The sequence below is a fragment of the Syngnathus typhle genome, linkage group LG5 (genome assembly GCF_033458585.1).
Source record: "Syngnathus typhle isolate RoL2023-S1 ecotype Sweden linkage group LG5, RoL_Styp_1.0, whole genome shotgun sequence".
Taxonomy (NCBI): Eukaryota; Metazoa; Chordata; class Actinopteri; order Syngnathiformes; family Syngnathidae; genus Syngnathus; species Syngnathus typhle.
In genome coordinates, this window is record NC_083742.1 from 13,766,882 (window position 1) to 13,790,250 (window position 23,369).

The 23,369-nt window shown below is 41.7% G+C and overlaps 2 protein-coding genes across 5 annotated transcripts in view; both read right to left on the bottom strand.

Annotated features, from left to right (window-relative positions):
* The window catches only part of LOC133153757 (cAMP-specific 3',5'-cyclic phosphodiesterase 4D), a 74,283-nt gene that overhangs the window by 35,806 nt on the left and 15,108 nt on the right, over positions 1–23,369 (bottom strand). For all 4 annotated transcript variants that reach the window (XM_061277844.1, XM_061277843.1, XM_061277842.1 and 1 more), the window contains one exon: positions 12,810–13,048. In XM_061277844.1, coding sequence (XP_061133828.1) covers positions 12,810–13,048 — 239 coding nt within the window. The remainder of the gene's footprint in view (positions 1–12,809; positions 13,049–23,369) is intronic.
* LOC133153758 (cAMP-specific 3',5'-cyclic phosphodiesterase 4D-like) lies at positions 7,940–8,623 on the bottom strand. Its single transcript, XM_061277845.1, has one exon. The coding sequence runs from the start codon at positions 8,275–8,277 to the stop codon at positions 7,969–7,971; it is 309 nt and encodes a 102-aa protein (XP_061133829.1). The 5' UTR covers positions 8,278–8,623; the 3' UTR covers positions 7,940–7,968.

Genomic DNA, 23,369 nt, shown 5'->3' on the forward strand with positions numbered 1-23,369 from the left:
CATCATAGAAGGAAACTTGGCAAAGGGGAACAAAAATGAATAATAAATCAGAAGAAGGATTGGACTATGAAGACAGGCAATGACCGACAGCTCTTCTATCAAGCTCCCTTGTGGTCATGCATAGTCGGAAATCTTGTTCATGTTTCAAGAGCTCGGATGAAACTCAAGCGAGGGATATAAAACACCCATGGGTGCTTGCATCAGACACGATATGTCTCTTTACAAACCACCGCGGAGCAGCTCTGCCATCTGAGATGTGCTGTCAGCTTCTTTATTGGTTGGAAAGTGCATCATTGGGAAGAAAATTTGGGGGTAGACTTCAAATTTCAGGTTATCTGAAATCTACCTGAATATTTTTGGGATGAATTTTGTCATTTGAAAAACGGACAGATACTTGTCGGCTCCAAAAATGATGTGTCGTCTATAAACGACCAGCTTCCGGCATTCAAAAACTGTATCTAATCTGAACAAAACAATTGGTATTACTTTTCAAATCATTATGATTCATTTAGGCGATTTTGTTCCTCAGTTACGTTGGCAAAGCAATGGCGGAACATGCTGTTTTGAAAAGCCTGAGCAAACTCGAGCTCCTGGTTCAAAAGTCAACCTGGAACTTGTTTTTTTTTCCCCTTCTCAGTATGACCACTATGTAAATTAATAAAAGAGAGAAATAATTTTCTCCTTTTTTTCCATGCCAAAAAATGAATCTTGCATATGATTGACAATAAAAGCATTCTTTTATTCTGAGTGAATGCATCCGGCATTTAATAATTGACGTTGAAAACTAGCATTGTCATGCAACTCTAGGGCACTTGTGGGGAAGATGCGACAGTGAAGGATCAACTAAGTGCGACAAATGCTTCAGAAGTCACCAACTAACTCAAAATTAACCAGGAATTAAACTATTTTCATCCATGTTTGAGTCAGCCCAAGAGTGACAGCAGTGTGCTGACCTAAAAAAAAAAGTAGCACAGAGTGATAGAAGAGAACCCCACAGAGTGATACATTAGCAAGAAATTGCCAATCTGACATAAAATTTAAATTGAAACTACGGTTTATATTTTTTATTTTAACATTTAGTATTCTTGCACGGTGCAACTTTCTGTTAAATTGGTGTGATAGACATAAGAGTACAGCCGGCACTTACTTACTTGCCTGGCCTTTTCAGAGAGAATTTGACAAGACCAAAGTGGCCCGCGGTCCTTGAGATAAGTGGTTCAGAAATGGATGGATGGATGGATGGATGGATGGATGGATGGATGGATGGATGGATGGATGGATGGATGGATGGATGGATGGATGGATGGATGGATGGATGGATGGATGGATGGATGGATGGATGGATGGATGGATGGATGGATGGATGGATGGATGGATGGATGGATGGATGGACGTATGGCGTCCAAAGTACATATTCAAATAGTCATTTGGACTTGGCAAATTCGACAATTAGATGTGTGGTAAAGTCCGAGTTAGGAATAGCGAAAAAAAAAATAATCTATCAACACAAAGTGGCTTGGGTAATGAGTTCCGCGTGTTCAACTACACACTCTAGTCACAGCTCCTCAAACACAAGCAGCGTTTTACCCCTCTTCTGCCTTCCATACTATGTTGGGGCCTGCAAATTCATCATCAATTCCAATCCCACAATGGAAACTTACACACAAGGCAGCAAGCAAATTGGAGAAAGCCTTTTGATCGCAAAATAAGAAAAGACACGTGGAAAATGAGGAAGAAACTCTGATTAAAATGTCAAGTCGACATTGCGCTTACACGAGCTGTTGTGGTGTGTGATTGCAACAAGAATATCTATCGGAGCGGATGCATCTGGCATTTGGCATTGTTCGTTTTCCCCGTTGCGAATTCCGTGGCCACTGGTCATTGCTTCTACTTCTGAAGAAGAGGCTAGCTCCCCTCTCTCATCCATCGTTGTATTTTATGAGCCAATTGTCATTTGGGTTTCTTATTAAGGACAAACAATTTCACCTTCTTACAGGGAAATGATATGATGCCAATTTAAATTCCGCAACCGTCACATGGTGGTAAATCATGGTTAGGGGAAAAACAAATGTGACTGGCAAGTCATTTTCAATATAATGTGTCGTTTCTTACAGAGACAGGCGGTCAGCACAATCTCTTGTGTGCGTACAGTCTGTCCGAAGCCTTGACGAGCAAGTTATTCTCTATGTAATAGTGCCATGTGATCCACACGATGTAGCCAGCCTAGATTGATGGAAATCACCCTGCATCAAGACAGGCGGGGAGGCTCTGACTCACAGTAGCATCCATGTCCGTCCATACATTTGATAAGCCCGGCAAATGGCGCAAATCTATTGGAGGTTGTAGAAAACATGGTAGACATAGCAATTTTTAATAGTTTCTATATATCATATGGTCAAACTATCATATACTCAGACATTAATGAATAAAACATTTTGAAATTAACAATTGATGGCCGAATTGATCAATATTAAAAATGTTGTATTAAATATGCTTAAAAATATAAACTGCATAATTGCAAATTGTGTCTTATTAAATTAACATACCCGAAAAAAAAACAGATAACTAAAAAGGACTAGTTTTCCCTCCACACAAAAAGTTGTCTAAATTGCCACTTTATTTCATCAACAAAATGTGCCAGCTGGCATACTAAATGTGCTAAACTGTCTATCTATGGTCAGTCATCTTGCTCACTTGCATGCATAATTAACCCAAAATGTAGTCTTAACAAGTATGACATTGAACAGAAATATAATAAACCAAGAGTTCCCAAAAGAAATGAAAATAATCCAATTAAATGGGAAAAGCCTGCTTATAAACTTGTGATTCAGGTATTGCTAGAGCGAAATCATGTTCATTGAAAGGCAAGACGAAAACACTTCAGTATTTGTCGGAGGAAGAGTGAAACCAACGTGACAGCACATCGTTTGACAGCATTCGTATACTTATTGGAAAGAGCAGCAACCATACCACCTAGCTTTTCATTGGCTTTCTATTGTATCTCAATTTTGACAACGGGTAAAAAATAAACCAGGGTTGGACAATTCACTGGGAGCCTTGCACTACATGCTGACTGCATTTAGCAGTCAAGGATACTTTCCTTTTCATTTGCAGCTTGAAAAGATGTGAAGGAACGAGTGGTCTCGGAGCAAAATCACATACGATTTTTTTTTCTTTTTTAAAAAACATAACACAAGGTTAAATAAATTCCTAAAACCATCCATTTTCTATACAGCTTATCCCACTTCATAGCTGAAGTGTCCCCAAGGTGACTTCAGATAGATGACACCCTAAGACTGTTCTCCAGTCAATTAAAGGTTGCCTTGAGCGACAGGAGTGCGAATTAAGTCATGCAAATGAACAATTACTCCAACAGCAACCTACGAAAAACATATTAAAAGCTGAATAGTTGAAGCAAATAAACATTATCCGATATTTGACAATGACTTTTATTGTCTAATGCACGATGAGTTGATCTTTAATGGAATTCCTCGTCAGGTGTGACCAAGTAAACAATGAACGTTGCTCATGAGGAAAGCTTTTGATGAGTTGCCAAGGTTAGCTGCAAGCGAGGCTTCCTGCGCGTAGTCATTGCCTGGGCTTGTGCATAATAACGTTGATGATTTGACTCTGATGCTGAATGCTTGCTGACCTTTGTTAGCGTTCTCATTCAGTAGACAGAGGCTTTACTCCAAATGGCTAAAACTACCTCGACGGGGGCACCTAAATGCGTCTGCTTCTATAACCCCCTAATGTGCTAAAGCCTTGGAAAAAAGAATTTTAGAAAGCATCGGCTAAAGCACTGAGCTCTTCTTAATGAACAGATAGATAGGAGTCAGTCCGCTAAGGAGGCGGGTACCACTGATATATCATTACGCTGGAACTTCTATCTATCTCCAATGAGTGCATTGTTGTACTGAGAAATCACAAATAACCATTTTGTGATCCAGTCTATGAACTTTGATGCTAATCTTGACTAATGGAATGTAGGGCACGGCGTTTATTAGCACATTCCTCACGTTCTTTGTAGAAGTCACATGGTACATAGTCAATAGTACAGCAGGGATGCGATTATCGTTAGAATTCAAAGATGAGCAACGATTATGCTAATATTAGCAAAAAACTTTCTTGGGAATGGGAGTGATTAGAGAGAAAACTGCCTAAAGCATCCCAAGAACCAGGACACCTGATAGCCAGAAGCTAACCTGCACTCAATTAGAGTCCAAGTCAGTCACACTTTCTTCCCTATTTTGTTCTGTGTGGGATCTCGACCAATGGGAAAAAAAAATACAAATCTGATTACAGCTACCTTTAAACCGTTCTTAAAGAACACCACGACTGTCAAATCCAATTAAGATTCCAAGGACGCAGGTAAAACAAAAAGTACCAACAGTCCAGATGGAGCCGTTCCACGTTTTCCTCTGCTTTGATTTCATCATTTCCTTTTCCAGTCAAAAATTGGACGGCGAGAAAAGAAATCCGGATGTTCCCTTTGACAAAGACGTGGAGCATTACTGAAGCGGCCCCTGCGGCGTCTCTGCAACAGGGTAGAAACGGGAGAAATGCCATGTTGTCATCAGAGGATGCTCCAGATTCTCGCTGAGGTCTCACAGAAGCCTTGAGCGACATCCAAGGCCAGCCTCCATTGTGACACATTTGGGTGATGTGTTGTACCTGAAGGGGGGCCGCTGGACTTTGCACTGCACCAGCCACTCGGGGACGCACTGTAACATCCACAGTCATTGGGGAAAGGGCGGCTGTCTCTCTGCATATACGCAAGATCGTAAGAGTGAAAGGCAAAGGGGGGGAGCTCCGGCTTTTCTCATTCCTCTTCGGGGACAGTGGCCGGATAGTTGTTTATATCTGTCTGCTATAATCAGGAGATGTGTCAGCGTTATCTGCCTTGAAGCAACTTGATCGCTGAGGTTTTCATGCGAAGAAATGAGGCATGCCGTCGCCTGGCTTAATGAGTTTGTTCCAAAGTACGGCTCGCGTAAACAACATCGGCAATGCCGAGCCAAAAGCGTCATATTCTTCATCTTCTTGGGCGGCTTTACTTACTTTATTGCACGTCTGGGAAGGACAACAAGTGGCCTTCAAATTGCCGCACGGCACTAAAACAACAAGCCTCGCATAAAATAGCACGACAAGCACTTCTGGTGGGGAAGGCCAGCTACTTTTTACTGAAGGCTTAATGTATCTTATAGCGGTGCACCATTTTGTTTTGTACAACACACGCTGGTTTTGGGATACAAGTCAAGTAGGGACAGAACCTGAAGGCTGCAGAAAGACACAATGTCGTCATTTGATTTGTCGAGAAAGAATCGTGACCTCCAGAAGACAAAATGCGAGTCGCCCGCTTCTTGGAATGAAATGCGTGACAAAAAATTGGAAGTCCTCCATTGTTGTACTTGGTTTATTGTCACCTTCCTCGACATCACTGAACTTTCTCACTTTCTCACTCTGCTATGATACAGAAAGGAAGGTTTACAATTCTGAAAAGTTGAGTCCCACACAATGCCGCTTTTCCACTATCAGTTCGGATTGGGTCCGGACGACTTTGTTTTGTTTTTCTCAGCGCAGAAACAAAGAAAGAGGCAAATGGTTCCATCTGTCAGACCAAAACGACAGAGGGTCTCCTGGATTTATGTCTTGGCCGATGCAATTCTATTTCGGAGGCAGCAGGCGAGAAGACCGCTGCAGTAAAGTGGAGACAGTATCATAGAAAAAAAAAAACGTTTTAGAGCGTTATAAGGCTACAGTCTACTGTTATGATCCGTTCGACTAGCAGGTTGTCATCCAAACCAGACAGTATACAAGCTGAAGGACAAGAAGGAAGGATACGTGACATGGAAAAAAAACAAAACATGACCAACTAAAAATCAGAGCATGTTGCTGCAAATCTCATTGGCCCTGCTTTGTTTTTGTTCCTCGCAATGAACAGTTCAGTGTATCACTCACATAATTAGTCTTTGGTGTAAAATGTAATTTGCTCAGGGTACCTCGCTGGCCGTAAACCTGCCAAAGTGCTGCTCTCTTTTGAATGGGGTCGTAGGGCATACGAGAACATGTTGGCAAAAGAAAGACACATTTTCATGCTACCTTTTTTTTTTTTTTACCGACAAGGGTGTTTAAGTGCAGCAAAGCGGTTGCATGGCTGTGTCATTTCCATCTGTGCTCTGATCTCGCGTGCCCTCCCTGCTACGCTCTCTCCCTCTCGCTCGGGTTTCTCCTCCATGTGACTGTTCTGCCACTAAAAGACAGGAACTATTCTTGTCAGCCGGACAGACAAACCAACAGCTTTTCTGTAGCTGGCCAGCAAGTGCTCTCACGGGCTCTCATCACCAGAATATTTGGGGGAAAAAAAAAAGAAGAAAAAGCAATGAGGTGGTGGTGGTGGGGTAAGGGCTTACGTCAAGTGATTTGACATAAAACCTGCATCCCTAACGGTCACTTTAGACAAGGAAGCTGAGGTGACCTTCTCAGATTTCATCCTCAGATGCTTTTTTTCCCCCCTGCCATCCACTCTGTCGCGCGCTCTCTCTTTCCCAGAACATGTGAGTAATTAGAGCACTTCCCGTATACACCACAGCCATTTTTTCTGCCTTTCTGCCACTGTGCATAAATGTGTGCAGGAAGTGCTTCATTAAAACGTTGCTGTCATCACTCTTGAGTGTCTGTATAAAATGCTCAGGAGAGTAGGAGAGTGGGATTGTGGACATCGTGCATATGTACAGTACGATACATCAGGGATGCAGAACCATTTTAATCCTGTTATAGGGGTCTTGGAGGCATAGTAAATTTGGGGCGGGGAAATAATTAGCAAGTATCCATCTATTATCTCGTCCTCATTAGAGTTGTGGGTGAGGTGGAGCGAGAGGCAGTATACACTTTGGACTGCTTAATCGCATGCAGGGCCAAGTAGACAAACATTTACACTCACATTTATTTACAACTATGGACAATATAAGATGTTCGACTGAGGAACCATCACAGAATAATTTGAAGCCTTAATCTCAGGACAGAGAAATACATGCAAATTAATCATGAGATCAAAATGCTGCCTTGATTTTCCAAAAAGTGGTACACTGTATATTATGAGCAGTCACAGGTTTCTCCCAGGTTTCAATTGCAGAATTGCATGGGCCGACAGCATTTCGCTCACTTGGCTTCCGCTGGCAGCGTGAGTTCAATTACCACTCAGAAGGGTGTGACTCTAGGCGCGAATGGATATGTGCCCCGTTTTTCAAAGGCACCAGAAGCAGCCCAGGCCGTATTATAGTCTGCATTTGACCCAATTTAAGATGGAATAAACTCTGGTTACCTGCATCCTTGAACAGGATCAGCAGTACATAAAACAGAATGATGGATGCGGGCCAGATCAAATGCTCTCAAGGACCATGTATGGCCCACCGGCCATAGGCTTCCCACCTATGTAATTGGAGCAGTGTGCAAAATGCCTTATGTCTCACATGAGTAGGAATGGGTTTATAAATCTAAATGGCAATAATTCTTAAGGATCCGTGCACATCACGTCTGCTGATTTGCATATGTTATAATTCCTGTGACCCGCCTGTGGGGAGACACCTCAGCTCGGTGTCATTTGCACCTGAAGGTAGCCACTACCTTGTGTTACATTGTGCTTTCATTTTATTTTCTTCCCATTTCATAATAACCTCCAAAATGATCACTTGGGAGTCAAAACATCAAAAGTTGCAATAAATTTCATGTATCATTGCTGCCTTCAAAAGCAAGATAAACCGCGTCCATCGTCAAAAACTGATGCAAAATGTGCGTCTTGATTGAAAAGCAAGAGAGAATAAAAAAAAATTAGCGGAATAAAGCAACAAACCCGTCCAAAGTTCAGCAAAAAAGAACCGGAGCTGCTAAAAGACCCGGTCGCTCCTGCACACATCGCCCATCGCGAAGCGATTTGTACCCGCCACCTTTTCGCACTACGCTCGGAGCTTACCGTCGAAGACCTTGAAACGACGACGGCCAAGACATGCGCGATTTCTTCAGTCCGGGTCGGTGTCCCGTGTCCACGGCATACGTCCGGTCCATGTTGAGTGGTTTGAGGTACCGCTCGGTGTCGGAGAAGCCTCGCTGTCTGACGCGCTGGTGGCTCTTGCGCACAAGGAGAGCGTGGTGGAGCGGCGAGAGCGCAGCCTGGTTCTGCTGCCTCCACAGATGTTTGGGAGCCTTTGCACTCACGCCGGCGGCTCCGACGTTGCCGCCGGCCACCGAGGGCTGCGTCCCCACTTTGCCTTGCTCCATTTCACTCCTGTTCTTTTTTTTTTTTTTTTTTTTAACAATACTTAAGGTGCTTTCTAATGCAAATGTTTGGCCAAAGCATTAGTGTAGGTAAACTTTAAGGCTTGTTAAACTCAACTCCATGAATTATCTCTCCACTGACCTACAGTACATCCATGTGGTCTTGAAGAGGTCCAAAGTTGCATTTTTGCCCAAAGTAATATCTACATTCATGCCCACTCCAGCAAAAGGTATCCCATGCTCACTTGAAGATCAATTCTGCATGTGCACAACTTTTAATGAGCAAAGGAAAAAAATAACTTTAAGTCAAAAAGCACATCTCTGTTCCCTCCTCGAATGCTGTTGTGCAGGATCCACATCCGGCTGCAAATATAGGAAACCAGGCAGGAGCGTACATTAAACATGAGACCCACCCAGAGCACCTCCCCTGCCATCCTGCGAGCGTGAGGAGGCAAAGGGTGGCCCAACTTGGCCCAATCATTTACCCACACTCACATCTGGAAAACAGCCCAGTGCTCCAAATGAATAATGATACTAAAATTAAAATTAAATAAAAATAAAAACATCTTACAGCTGTGCAGAGCAGACTTCAAACGGAAGGGAAATCAGCAAATTAGGTCATTCTCAGATATAAATAAAATACAAAGAATAAGAAAGAAATTTAAAAAAAAAAAAAAGTATTTTGGAACGCAGTAAAGTTAGTCAACATCAAAGTATGGCACAACATTGAAATCGCCAAGGAGCTGCAGTAATTTCAGAATTGTTTCTGACAACAAAGTCTGAACTCAATATATTTGAATTCACTCAAATGGAATGAAACCAAGGTTGAATATTTTCTACCATAATTCCGAAAGAACCCCGATTTTCAGTCCGCAGTGGGAAAAAAATGGCAGGAATACCCCACTATCAAATCTGAACTTCATTTGGGGTTAAGAGGATATTCCGAGGCACTTTAAATGGTGGCAAGTGTGTGCTGGGTGCGTCCCATTGAACCTCAAACCTCTGCCAAGACTTGGGAATCATAAATAAATAATTGGTTGATTGGGGAGTAAATTAAGATGTTCCAAGCGATATTTTTGCAATTCACAGCTGACGATTGTGATAAAGAGCATCACAAAGTGGGAGCCAGCTGCCACACATCTGCCGGATCACGGCCCAACTTGGCCCCAATGTGGACGGACTGACACAACAAAAATTACATGCATATAAATGAATGTATAAATACTTGACGTATCTCAAACTGCACCTTCATCCAGAAGGGCAACTCAACGGAATTACTTATTCTTGGGGTCTCTCCTCTTAAACGCTTCATGGAAATGAGGTCATTACCTCAGCAATCCATAATGACCACTACACAATTAGGAATGGGTGTCAATGGCCTCATCCATCTCAGGTGGCCTCGACCCCAGAACAGAACCTGCCTGTTCATCCCCAAACGTACACATTGATGACAATTAGCAAGCAAGCACGCTGCTTAACCGCCACGCAAACTAATTACCGTCCAGAGTGCTCGAAACAATCCACACGTTTGCGGCGTCACATAAACATGTGTTGATTTGAGTTTCCGTGCTCGCTGAAGCTTTCCCGGAATGTTGTTTGAAAACAATTTGCAAATTTACAAATGCCCCAACACACCGTTTCATCAACGTCACGTTGTTTAGCAAAAACAGCTACTTCGCTGGTAAACACTCGCATCTACTCCCACAATCTCGCGGGTGAATTTTGCCGTACTGATTACCAGTAATAAAAACATACAGTAGCACTCTTGACTCCATCTTTTGTGTTACTCGCACACACCAAATTATTAAAATGCAGCTTGCGTTGCCTTATATGCCCAAAAGTCAAAGTTGAGAGTATTAAAGCGTGGCACCTTTGTATAGATCTTCACACTGCGTATTGAATTATAAATGAATTATGCCTGAAGCAAGGCAAAGATGCATAGCCTGTGTTAACATTCTTTCCATAACCCATTCCCTCACTTACAAATTCTGGATTTGTGCATTTGATTTCAAATATGTGAGAGCGCTTGAGGGCTGTCACACTAACTGGACTGATTAGTGTTGATCTAGAAATACGTACGTAGCTTTTAACCCCCACAGTGGATTAGCCCAACAGGTTAATAAATAGTATGTATTAAAAGAAATTGTTCAGCAGAGCAACCTAGTTCCAACAAAATCATTTTGTTATTATTAAAGTTATTTATCAATTAAAACACAAAGGGAATTTTGCTTCTAGACTGAATTTAAATACATACATTTGTTATCTTCAGGAACCTGTCTTTGTTTTTATTTGGCTCATATACTGGAGTGGTCGCACACATTCGTGCCAGACTTTTGCCTTCTACGTTGCCTTTTAAGTTATTTATTGATGGCGACCGTGATAAACTGTGTTGCTACCAATTTGAAACATCTAAACATCTAGTCTGGTTGCGGTTGATACTAAAGTTGCATAAAAGTTTAAAGTTCGGCTGTTTATGATGTCACCCAAGAACTCGGAAAATCTCACTGGACTTCATTTTAGCAAGCGTGTAAGGGTTATTACATAAACCAAATGAAAATAATGACATTAAACTAAGAGTAACAATGATGCATCCATGCATCTTTACTCCAGTGATCCATCCATCAGCATTCCAAGACAAAAATCCAAGCGTAACTTTTCTTACTGGGGACTTTTCTGAATTTCATTTCCACCAGAACCTTTACTGCACCACTTCATTAGAATAAAAATGAGTCCTGGTGAGGCCTGTTATGAAGTATGACCTATCAAACGAGCAAATTGTCGTAAAATTGGATGTTTCACCTCCGAGAAGTGGAGAAAACAAGGCAGTGTTAGATAATCAATTCGTCTCATTCTGTTCTCAACTAGCCTCAAAGAGTCACCCAATCATTTTCCAATTTATTGAAAATGATAGACACACACACTTGACACTTTAGTGTAAAAATAAGTACACACAGCCAACATTGGGCTGTCTCCATCCTACATCATTTCCTCGCTGGCTGACGGCAGAATGATTCAGTCTAAGCTACAAGTCGGAGTTTTTTGGGTTGGTGACGCATGGTAAACAAAGCCAAAGAAATGTCAGCAAGGCAGACAAAAGCTTCTTACAAAGGAACACTAAACCATTTGTGTGAACTGTTACAAAGTTGCCTGATCATGTAATCCACACATCAGACTATAATTTCCGACATCTTTTTTTTCTATCAATCAGCCTTTTTTTTTTTTTTGCCTTTGAATTCCATTAGCGGGGCTTTATTATCCCGTCTCGATAATGAAAGCCCCCATAGCAAGCCTTATTAGTAAGCGGCTGCCGGTGTCCTTGTTGTTTACCCACTCACTGCAGGTAGCAGCATTCTTGGCAAGCACAAAAACAACATGAGGAGGATGAGGCAGGTTTTTCATTCCTTATTTGGAACAGAACTTTGAGAGACGTGTGTATGTTGATAACGTGACAGATGCGCACTTGTCTGTCGCGACTGTAGAATCAACCATCCGAGTCAGAGGAGACCTTCGACTATCTATCTTGGTAAACAGAGCAATTGCGCTCGATTGTAAAAACTTGATTTTGTGTCGATGCACACCTCATTCATATTTACGCTATGCCGTACACCAGGTAGGGCAACAATCTAGAGCCCTCTCTTTCTCCTTGACAGACTTCCACTGACAGATGAATTTGACCATGGAATGAACTACTGCCACTATTTTTGATTGAAACGCCGTCTATGGCTGTCGAATGCGGGAATAAGGATTTGTTTGTCTCTCAAGAATCCCATATGGCAAACACACACCGGGTACAGTCTCTTATCCGGAGTGGGCGACATTTTTCTCACATTTGTCTCAAGGTTGTTTTCTTCAAGTGGAGACAGACTAATGAGCTCTCTGTAAAGGATTGCCTGAGATTTATTTTTGTATTATCATTATTTTTAATGTTGTAGGGGTCAGTGAGTGGATGGATGGATGGATGGATGGATGGATGGATGGATGGATGGATGGATGGATGGATGGATGGATGGATGGATGGATGGATGGATGGATGGATGGATGGATGGATGGATGGATGGATGGATGGATGGATGGATGGATGGACGATGTTTTGTCGTGTAAGAAAAGGCCAGCAAATCTGCAGTGTTCTATTCTGCACTGCCCAATATGAAAAGATGTGTTGCGTTACATTCCATTTGGCAAAAGGCTGTGATTAGCTGGATGGAGGCATGTTTCAGAAAAGTGACACATTCATCTATTAAGCGTGATGACTCACAGCAGCCGGCAGTTAGTCATTTTAAAGAAAATTGCAAGTTATGAGGCAATTACATATGCATGATGAATGACCAAAGCATACTCCAGAATAAATTCAGAACCTCAGTCTGAAGGGACTCGAATGAACATCTTAATCCTCATTATCATTTGAAAACGGATTAAAGCGATTAAAGATCTTAACCATTTTTTTAAATCACATTAGTTTGACAACATTTCTGCATCAAAATGTATCCTCAATATTCTTGCTAAATATAAATGAAAAAGCCTCGATGTGCTCCTACCTGCTGGTGTCAGCGGAGGTGATGGCAATGAGAGGCGGCGTACGAAGTGGGAGACTGTTGGGCCGGGGAGGAACGGTGACCGGATCGGCTTCCGCTTTGCGTTCAAAGTACGCCTGCTCGGCCTGTCTGAAGGCCAGAGGTGGCAGTTGCACCGTGCGGCAAGACAGCCGCCGCACCAGGAAGGGTTCCATGCAGGTGATAGGACCCAGCTCTGGGGAGTCCGTCGAATCGTCAGACACCTGAGGAACCAGGGAAGAACATATCGGAGTAACCATGTTGTGAGGGCAAAAAAAATGGTAAGAAAGTTCTGAAAGACCGCACGGCGAGAATGAGTCCGATCAAATTGACAATTAATCCAACAATCGTTCCCTCTGCAACTTACTAATGATAACTGTCACTTTGCATCACAGAAATATCCAGAACCATTTGAAATTATCCACATCAAAGCACATTTAACGTTTGTTGACATACAAGCACGAGCTCAAGTTGTGCCAGAATATAATCGAGGAGGTCATTTCTTCTGCCACTTGTTCATGAGAACTGTCAACGCACATCACAGAAATAAGCAGAACGGCTTGAAATAATCCACAACATCAAAGTTGACACCGATGTGTTGTGGGTCCATGTGAGGTCTCATCGCTCATGTGGCTACCGAGGAGTTGCAAAGCTTTCACCATCTCCACCTGAGTCCCATTGATGGCAAACGGTGCAAGATGCATTTTGCCTTGGGTCAATAATCATCTCTTTCTTCTTTACAGCATTGGAGGAGAGATTATTTCGATTGCACTAGAACACCAGCTGAGCTATCTCATTCCTGTAGGCTGTCTCGTCTCCACCGGTGATCAAACAAGTCGTATCATGAGCAAACTTGATGATAATGATGTCATAAATTCATTTAATGTCATACTAATACAAAAGTTGGATTACCGCTGTTTTGTTTAAGACATCCATGCCATTTATGCATTGTGACTGAGATGGTGAATGAGCTAAGTAAGAGAACAAATTGCAGAAATGCATCTCAAGATGACAAAAAGAGTTTCAGCTCAGGGGGAGACAGTTCTGTGCAAAAAGATTATAGATTCAAGGCTGCGTTTAAATTTTTGAAATAAACGGCCTTCTCTCCTCTCCACATGGAAAACAGACAAATGTTAATGATTGAACTCCATTTTATACATGCAAATTAAAAAAAAGTACACAAGTATTCTGTTGCCAATGGCCTAAATTAGGTCAAGACACCAAATACAAACTAACTAACCCCCTAAAAAATGAATTAATAATAAATAAAAACTATTGAAACCACAAAATGGCTCAACTCATAAAGGCTTAATGTCAGACCCTGCCACCATCTTTGTTTTTGCCCGAGGCGGCTATATAGTCTCTGCCGTAGCTGGACTGGATCTGAACAGCAAGTATTTTTCCTTCACCATTTGGAATTCATTTCTATGAATGGAACTGTCTTAACCGAGCCATCCTGAAAAGAAAAGAAAAAAAAACACGTCAACCAGAGAAACAAATGTTTCACTCCCCTAAAGGCGCAAAACCCATGACCCGCAACATGACTCAGTTATGCAAAGCTGCTGCTATTTTTAATATCCATCCGCTTGTGTGGCTTTCAGTCACACCAAGGTGGATTGCATTTATTGCAAATTATAGCATGATTTCCTCTGAGGTTACACCTTAGACGCAAAGGTAACTCGGTAGGAGCACATTAAAGTGACTGATGCAGCATAAAAAGAAGAGATTATTTAAATGATCGCCATACCGTAAAGGCTGCCGCAATGCTGAGCAACTCGGAGACTCTCTCCATTATAGTCAAAGCAAATGACTCATTTCTTTCAGGCTGTGATGGACTGAGCTCCAGAGTGAGTTGCTTTCTTTCCTCCAATCCTTTTTGAACACAATAAACCCAAGGCTCAGATGGCTGGAAGTGGACTAGATGGAGTTCAATTTAATGTCTTCTATTGTTTGCTTTGTTTCGGTTTCCTTTGGTAAAGTGTCCTTAGGGAAGGTAGAAAGGTAATCAGTTATTTGCCTATTGAGCGCTCGCAGGAGTATCCTTGATTCAGGGCACACTTAAATACACAGGTACAAATGCACAGGCTGGAACAGCATGATAAATTGAAGGAGATATGGTGCCCATTTATCTTGCAGCAAACCGCCCAGAGTTTTCATTTGTTGTGCATGAATAAGAAAATTTGCCCCGGGAAGTGAGGCTCAGACGTCAGCAAGGATATCCCGCGCGGCTCTTTTCCAGGTGATAGTTCCACACCATTTGTACAAGCAGCGCCACCCCCCTCACTAAAAATAGACACATTAACAACCACGGATCGAGATAGTCCATTTAAACAACCCGCTTTACTACAAAAAGGTCAAGGTTGGATTAGCCTGACACCGTTTATTTGCTGTTGGGCCCCTATTCATACCTTATCTTCTACAGGGTCCAGTAAGTACCGCAAAGCACTCTTCTGTTGGAGCGAGAATATTTGACTAAGCAATTATACAAATATTGTGAGATGGCAATCTGCTGAACTAAAAAGCCACAGAAAATTGAAACAATCCAACCCGTTAAGCTTTAGACTGACAGAATAGCATTTGCTTAAAACCCTAATTTGTGTTCCTTGAGAAAGTATCGCTTTAATTGTCACTGACTACAAGCTTGTAAACAACGCCTGAAGAGATTAGCGTAGAAGCCGAATTAGAGGCATTACTAAGAACTCAGAGCCCTCTTCTCAAATATTATATTAATTCGTTTTTTCCTCTGGCTCGCATTGGACTCAGGGGCGGGTTGAGACTACAGTTGACAGGCGGTAGAAGGAATGATTGGCATATCTGGAGCAGTTATATGTCGACCTGGTGAATTTCTGTCAGGAAAGTGCAATCCAGGAGCCCCCAATGTGTCTTAACAACAACATTAAATTGACAGGGGGGTACCCCCTGCCAGCGGACCTCCGTATCTCATGGCGCCACATCATCCACGTGCACACCATCAGTCTATCAGTTTTGTATACTGAATACACACCTGTCAAGGGTTGCAGTGAGATGTAGATTATCATCGATCTCCGACCCCATCTCATGCACTTAATTTTATCTTTAATTATCATCAAAAAACTTACAGGGTATTTTGTTGCAGAAGGCATTGACCATCAATCATGAACGGATTATTTGACTCGGTAGCAAACGCTGGTGTTTACAACTTCTCAACATAAGCAAGCCATGCTAACAACGTAGCAGCCGAAGCAATCATCGTGGCTTAGGTCATGAACGAAGGTCGGGAGTGACATGAGGCTGAATCCAAAACTTGCTAGTTCCAACTTTGTTTTTAACAGTTTTCCAACATACAGAAGTTGCATATTAAAAAGCTAAGAAAAGCACTAGTAGGCCCATCACAGGATTAGTAAAGGTTCCAGAGTTTCATTGACTGTATGCATGGCCTGGGCCAGCGTAATCAAATGATTCTGCGGATTAGTGTGAAGCTCTCTAGCGTGAACATCAACACACTGTACATCTTTATCAGTCCAGGTAACGCCTCACCGAGCACTAACTCGCTTGCCCGCGTGCATCCATCAAAGTGTCAATCGTCATTGTTGAAGCCATTGAGCTGCCATTTCCACATAATTAGGTGCATTACGCTCAGCGCCACAGACTGCGACTTGTCGTCGTGGGGCACAAAGGGGCAGATTTGATTAACCTCACTATTTAAGCAGATCCAAGGTAAAAGGATTAATCTCATCATCCAATGAGGAAAACGAATAACCGTTAACACCGTAATGTGACGAGAAAAGACAAGATGCTGCAATCATATTGTTTGTATGAGTTCGACCTTTGCAGTCTTTGGGTCTAACTCGCTTGTGCAATGCTTCAGTGGCTGATTTATTGAGAGCTCAAATAACAAGCGTAAATTAGCACACGAGCGCCAAGAGACTATTGGTAATCAATTTGTATAGACTCCTCCTACAACGTTCCACGATTTACAAAATAAGTACAAAAGTGTTTGGCAGATGCAATCTTTGTTGAGGCTAGTTTGTAATGTCGGTGAGATTCCACACATCAGTTTGCCGACATGGAATCAAGTTTGCTGTTTTTGCTCATGCAAACCTTTCGCAAACCAGCCACCAAATGTCTGAAGAGACACTTTATGATAAGTGGGATCAGTTTAAGGTTAATGAGCCTACAGTGACTCTTCCGCATTTGATGTGCCATTCAGTCGGCGCTGAAATCATCCTAATTGAAATGTGGAAGGTCAAACATGGTGCTCCATTTACCATCTTCTGCCTTTGTTAACAACTTGACTCTTTAAAAAATATGATTTCATATGTAGGTGGGGAAAAAAATGGAGGCTTCTTTTATTTATTTTTAAGATTAATGGCAGTAATCACGTTATGCCTCTGTTGTTTTAAATGAGCTGTGCTCAGCAGTGTTAGCATCCCCGGTGCTCGATGCTGCTGATGTTAGAAGGTGGCAGAAGTATTTGAGTATCCAGTTCAACTTCAAGACCACACCAAAATTCAATCGCACTCACAAAAAAAATAAAATGACAAAAAGATGTAGCATGACACACGTGTGGAGTTAATGTTTGAAATGAGAGCTTGGGTCCGACTGCTCACAATTGTAGCACCTTCTCTCGGTCGCTTCCGTTTTCCACAGGGGACTTGTTCTTGTTAACATCTTTTTACGTTTCCGTTGATTCAAGCAGATCCCGGCCTTGACTGAAGCCCGCAGTTAAATTTGTCAATAATAGAACCGCGGGGAGCAAGTAAAACAGGAAAAAAACATTTGTGACAAGCCATGAGAAATTTTGGAGCCACTTCAGATGACAGTTCATTGGATAAAACCGGTGATATAAAAAAAACACAGTGGTCAGAGAAAGTCGAATCAGCGGATAGATTCACGAAAAGCCCATGTTGTCATTAATAAATTATTGTGGATTATTGATTTAGTGAGGAAGAAATACAAAGAATACAATGTAAAAGAAGCTATTGCTTGGGGGCCCTTATTTGACGCTGAAGGTGTAGCAACATCTCACGCCTGCAGCCTTGATAGTTAAAACCTGCCTCCCGCCTAAAGAACAAGTCCAGAATCATTTGCTGGTTTCACGGGACCCGTGTTTGAGGGTTTTGGCGGCTGCGGGAGAGCAAAATAAATCAATGCAAGCAAGCTCCTGTTCCCTCTTTGCACAACTCTGGGAAGCTGAACAGAAACTCCAAAAGAAATCTGGTTTTACTTTTTGATTGCATGGGCCTTAAAAATACACATTCACAATATATACTTGATTTGAAGAGATATCCTCGCTGTGGTGCAGGATCGAAATGACGACTCTATATCAATGCGGCACACGCTGTAGATTTTTCTCAACATCCTCCGTTCTCCATTCAATATCTGGCACAATTTCCCAATTCCAATCAGGCAGTATCATGGGAGCTCAAGATACATTTTGTTCCATACATAATTTATGAATTAATTCAGATCAATTAGATGGCTTCGTTAGCAAAGAGGAAGTCATTTCTTCAGGGTTTTTTTTTTTCTCATTATTTCTGTTGTCCTGAGTGCTCAGGTGACTACAAATGTGGTCTGTGTGGGGGTTTCTACTTTTGCACAAGATTATAGTGTACTTAGGATGGTGGGACAATTGTTTACGATTGTGGCATGTGCGGCCGGGACAAATGCTTCTTCTCAAAACAAAAGTTCAGAGGCATTGTTATGAAAAAACATCCAAACATTGAACCCGCAAATGAGCATTATGACATTGGATCTCAAAATTTGCACATAGCAAGGTTTCACTTCTATTGAATTTAGTGTGTTATGTAATTCGCTGCAACATTATGCGCATCTTGAACATGACTATTGTGCTTTGCTGTTTATCCCATCAGCACCATCTGCCCCAAGTGTTGCAATCTTTCTTGAATTGAGTAAGGCCTGATTTCCTCTTTAGGATTCAGGCTCCGAGCTCCCCGAAGGCGCAGCAATAAATATGAGAGCCATCATCACCGGGAGCCACAAGGTATCCCGCGAACAGTACCCCCCCAAAAAAGTGCAACTTTTCATCAGCGGTGCCATCATCCATCTCCACGCTATGACTTTCGCAATCAAGTCTATCGGAGAGTGAATCTGAAATGACTGTTGAGCAAAAGTGAGGCGAGGGAAAGAAGTTAAAAAGGGGAAGGGCGGAGGAGATGAATAAGAAAGATTACGATTGGAGAAGTTCTCAATCACCAGTTTACAACAGAGGGGGGAAAAAAAGCTCTTTAAGGTTTCCATTTTTCTGCCGGCAGTCTCGCTTGAAGAACAATGTTCTTGAAACACACTTGCAAGTGAGCTTTTGTCTACAGTTTATTGGTAGCTGTTGAAGAGGTGAAGGCAGGTGATTCTCGTAAAGAGCGATATGAATGTTCCTCGTGATTTGGTCATTTTCAACACACAGGGGCGGGAAATAACGACAAACAAATTTCATACGATAGATTTTAAAAAGGTATCTGAGCATATCTTTATTTCCTAAATTTGAAGAACTTACAACTTTGTCAAATTGTTTTTTTTTTTAAAGCTGCAGATTCAGAGGAGCCTGATGTTGTGGGCCACCAGAATAATTTGCAGCAAATGAGAAAAATATAAAGCTATGGTGTATTTTTTTTTAAGTTGTTACCAAGGTTTTTTTTTTTACCTATTTTTTCTGATGGAGTTGAATTGGTATGCTTTTACAGGAGTATTTTTCTCTTAGTATGCTTTGACTTCGAGACAGACTGGGAGTGCTTCATACGTGCACGCGCACACGCACACACACGCACGCACATATGGGCTTATCACTTGAGTAAAAGGAGAGGTTTATCTGCTGCACCCTGGAATTTACAGCCATGTGTGTATTTCTTCTTTTTTTTTTTCCAAACAGCTTGATCCGCTGTCTCACCTGGCTCAGAATCCCGGAGGGACTAAAAATGAACTCATCTGCGTTTAGAGGTCACATTTTTTGCAACACATTGCAAGGTGGGGAAGGTGATTAGTGGCAGTGTTTGAATTTTTTTTTTCTAAAAGTCAGTCGTCGAATTTGATTTTATTACTGTTTATTTTGTCGACAATTAGATGCTATTTTCCCGACAGACGCTGTGCCACTATTAGTCATCCGCAGAGAAATGCATCCCTCTCCCTCACATAGGAGAAATAAACGCCTCCCTTTTCCCACTTAGGGTAATAAATGACTCTTTAAAAATCAGGGGGAAAAAAGTTCATATAATCCCTTGCTCGCACACAGATAATAGTCGACTGAGATGTTAATTCAACCGGGAATTCTTACCGTATGTTGAAAACAAGTGCAGTATTGAAGTTGATCCGATTGTTTATGTTAACGTGATCGAAAATATCGTGAGTTTCACACTGGCATTTTCCGACTACGATTAGCACATGCTTACAACGTGCACCTAAATGTTCGTGATGTTTTCATGCATTATGCCACCGTAATGGAACGCTTGGACCTGTTTCTTGGGCCATTATTTTGATGTCATTATTTTGGTCCTTGGACTCAGATGGCATTGATATTTGCCCTTTTAATGTTTTTACACACTGCCTTATACAATAAAGAAAATCTATTCGACTTCAAGTAGATGCTGACGTGTGATCACTCCACAATATTGCTTTTGCCCATGTTCATGCTTTATTTAGTTTTGTTTTTAAACCCCAATCTAATTCATTTCAGTATTTATATAAAATTCTAAAAACGCTTCCTCATCTTTGCTGCTTCCCCCTTATGTGACCCAAGTAAATAAATGCCCGCAGGCTACGCTATTGCATGAACGAATGTGGCTAACTCTTACTTGTTCATTCAGTAGGAGAATAACTTGAGTTTATTCAGTAAGCTTTTTCTTTCATATGTTCATAAACCATAAAATCCTAGAAAAACAAAACTTTTTTCTTGTACGGTGTCCAAGAAATATTTTGCGATTGGGCAGAAATTTTAAGTGTGACGTTTTGGGAATAGTGAGCTGTCAAATGTAAAGTTTGGCGGATTAGCCCGGTTGATGATGTAGAACAAACACCTCGACAACGCACAATGGAAGGAATACAAAGAAATGGCGAATAATTTGCTCAAAGTGGAAGCAAGAGCGAGACATGGAAAGCCATTTTGCGAGTTGTCCATCCATTTCCCGCAGGTTATCCAGTTCAGGGTGAAAGGTGAGCTGGAGCTTTTTTCCTGAGATGGTGGGGGCAAGGTAGGATGCAGCACATTTTCTGTAATTTTGGACCAAAAGTCATTGTCAAAGAACAGAATGAAAGAAAGAACATCCCACTTGCAGTTTATTCCGTCTTCGCACCGAAAGGGATCGATTTTATATTTGCTTTGTAATGGGAAGGAAATTCGCTGTGTCAGCCATGACTTGAAAGCAACTAAACTTTGACATCGACGGGAAGGTGGCTTCATCCCACCGTGAAATCTCCCTAACGACCTTCCCGAGAAGAGTTCGCACATCACTCTTCATACATCGGGCCTACATTCTCGCAGAGCGTGCTGCCAAACACCTGCGAGATTAATCACACTTTAAATGGGCTCAACAGGCTGTGAAATGAGAATGTTTGGGCGGCTGCTGATGTTTTCTTTTAGACCGGGTTTAAAGAATAAAGAAATAAATAAATAGCAGGCTGGCTTACCTCTCTTCAACATCAGGCCGAGCGAGCAGACAGACTGACACAATCAAGTATTTTCGGGAACAGATAGCTAAAACAAATGAGTTTTGGCAGGCTTAAGGAAAAAGACACATATAAATGAAGCTGGCTACTAATTTATTTAATTGTTTCAAATAAGCAGTGGATTGCTCACCACCTCAATGAATAAATAAAGCAGATAGATAAGCAGTGGCTCAAAAACAAATCAATAGTCCTGGCCAATCACTGATAGCGAGGACCCTGATAGCTCTGTTACTTCTACTCGGGGCATAATGTTTCGGTGAATTGCCGTATTTCCTCAAATAACATCTTCCTATTTTCACTCTATTGTTCCATATCATGAGGACATAAAGATGACGGTCTAGGTGTCAAACTCAAGGGCCGGGGGCTAGATACGGCTCGTCCCATCACTTTATGTGGCCCGCGAAGACAAATTGTGCATCGACTTGTGCCAAAATTAAAATTGCAAATTGTCTGCACCTTTAAAAACTACAGATATTGCTAGCAATTTTTATTCATCGTTTTAAAATATTTGAACAGTTTTTACTAAACTCTGATTTCGACGCTATTTCTTCATCAGTTTGTTGTGTAGCCCATAATATAAGGCGTTGACAGTCATAACGGCCCTCCGAAGGAAACGCAATACGACAAAAATGAGTTTGACATCTAGATGGATGTTTTCATGACATAGCTGTAATCGGCAATATAATCATTGAGATTTAGTCGATTGTGTTGAAGGAACTGTTGAAATGTCTTAGAGCAATTGCAGTCTAATGAACATGACTTCAGCTACGGGGAGTTGAGCTACAGCCACGGAAACCTCCACAAATGGCCTAAGGCAGCAATATTGGGATTCATAAAACATGGCATGGGAATGGAAGTTCTGAACTTTCAAAGAAGGATTGTCCCATTACAAATAACAATTTGGAAGAGGGCCTTAGGGGAACAAAGAACTTTTTTTTGCTCCTACTTGCGAGTCCCAATTATTGATGCTGCTGCTGCTAGCCACCAGCTGGCTTTTAAGGCTTATGGGGCTCCGCCTTTTGACCGGCTCGTAGCTGGTGGTGTCATCCCCAGCGTCACTTCCCTTTCTTGGGAGTTTAAATGAGGACACGGACCCAGTGTGTTATGACATAGGCATTTACACAATGTTGCAGCATAAATGGGCCAAGGTATATTTGTTATTATTTTTATGAATAACTAAGTATTGTGCAATTGTGCCAGAAATCCACTAATGTGATTGAAGGCTCTCAAGATATTAGATGGAAGGGGCAGGGTTAATGCTGGAAGCCCCAGTGCTACAACCCAAAAGTAAAAATTATATAAAATAATTGTGCAATCCTACACAGCATCTACTTAAATCAGTAGCAGCTCGTAAAAATACATTTGATAACATTCCCAATTCGCCATGTAGTTTAAAAATGAATTGTCAATTTATTGAATTCATTTCAAGTTGAGGCATAAGCATTAGAAGAAACTACAGTTGAAAGTATTTATTAAAAAATAATATTTGCAGTTTTCTGGAAAAAAAAAAGCATGGGTTTTTTTTCGACATAAGTCCTCAGCATACCTTATTTTGGGCACAAAGTGAACAACATCAATATACTGACTGGGCCCCTTAAGGTCATTTCTACTCACAAGGACTCTTCACACTGTTGTTGTTACTCAGTACAACGAGATGTGTCCTGTATAGACGCTGTAATGAATTACTTTTCACTCCTCCATTGTTCCATATCATGACTGTTTATTTCCGGCAGCTGTTACTCTTCCATCTCTCTTATGATGTAGTCCTGCACCGATGCTGCCCAGCTCTCCTCATTTAATATCTTGTCACCCACTTCTCCTTCCATCTGCTTCCCAGCCATCACTTGCATGTACACAACATGTGTTCTTTTTTAATTGCATTTTCATTTG

Coding starts and splice junctions, on each gene's coding strand:
- LOC133153758 (XM_061277845.1), bottom strand. CDS start 8,277: ATGGAGCAAGGCAAAGTGGGGACGCAGCCCTCGGTGGCCGGCGGCAAC.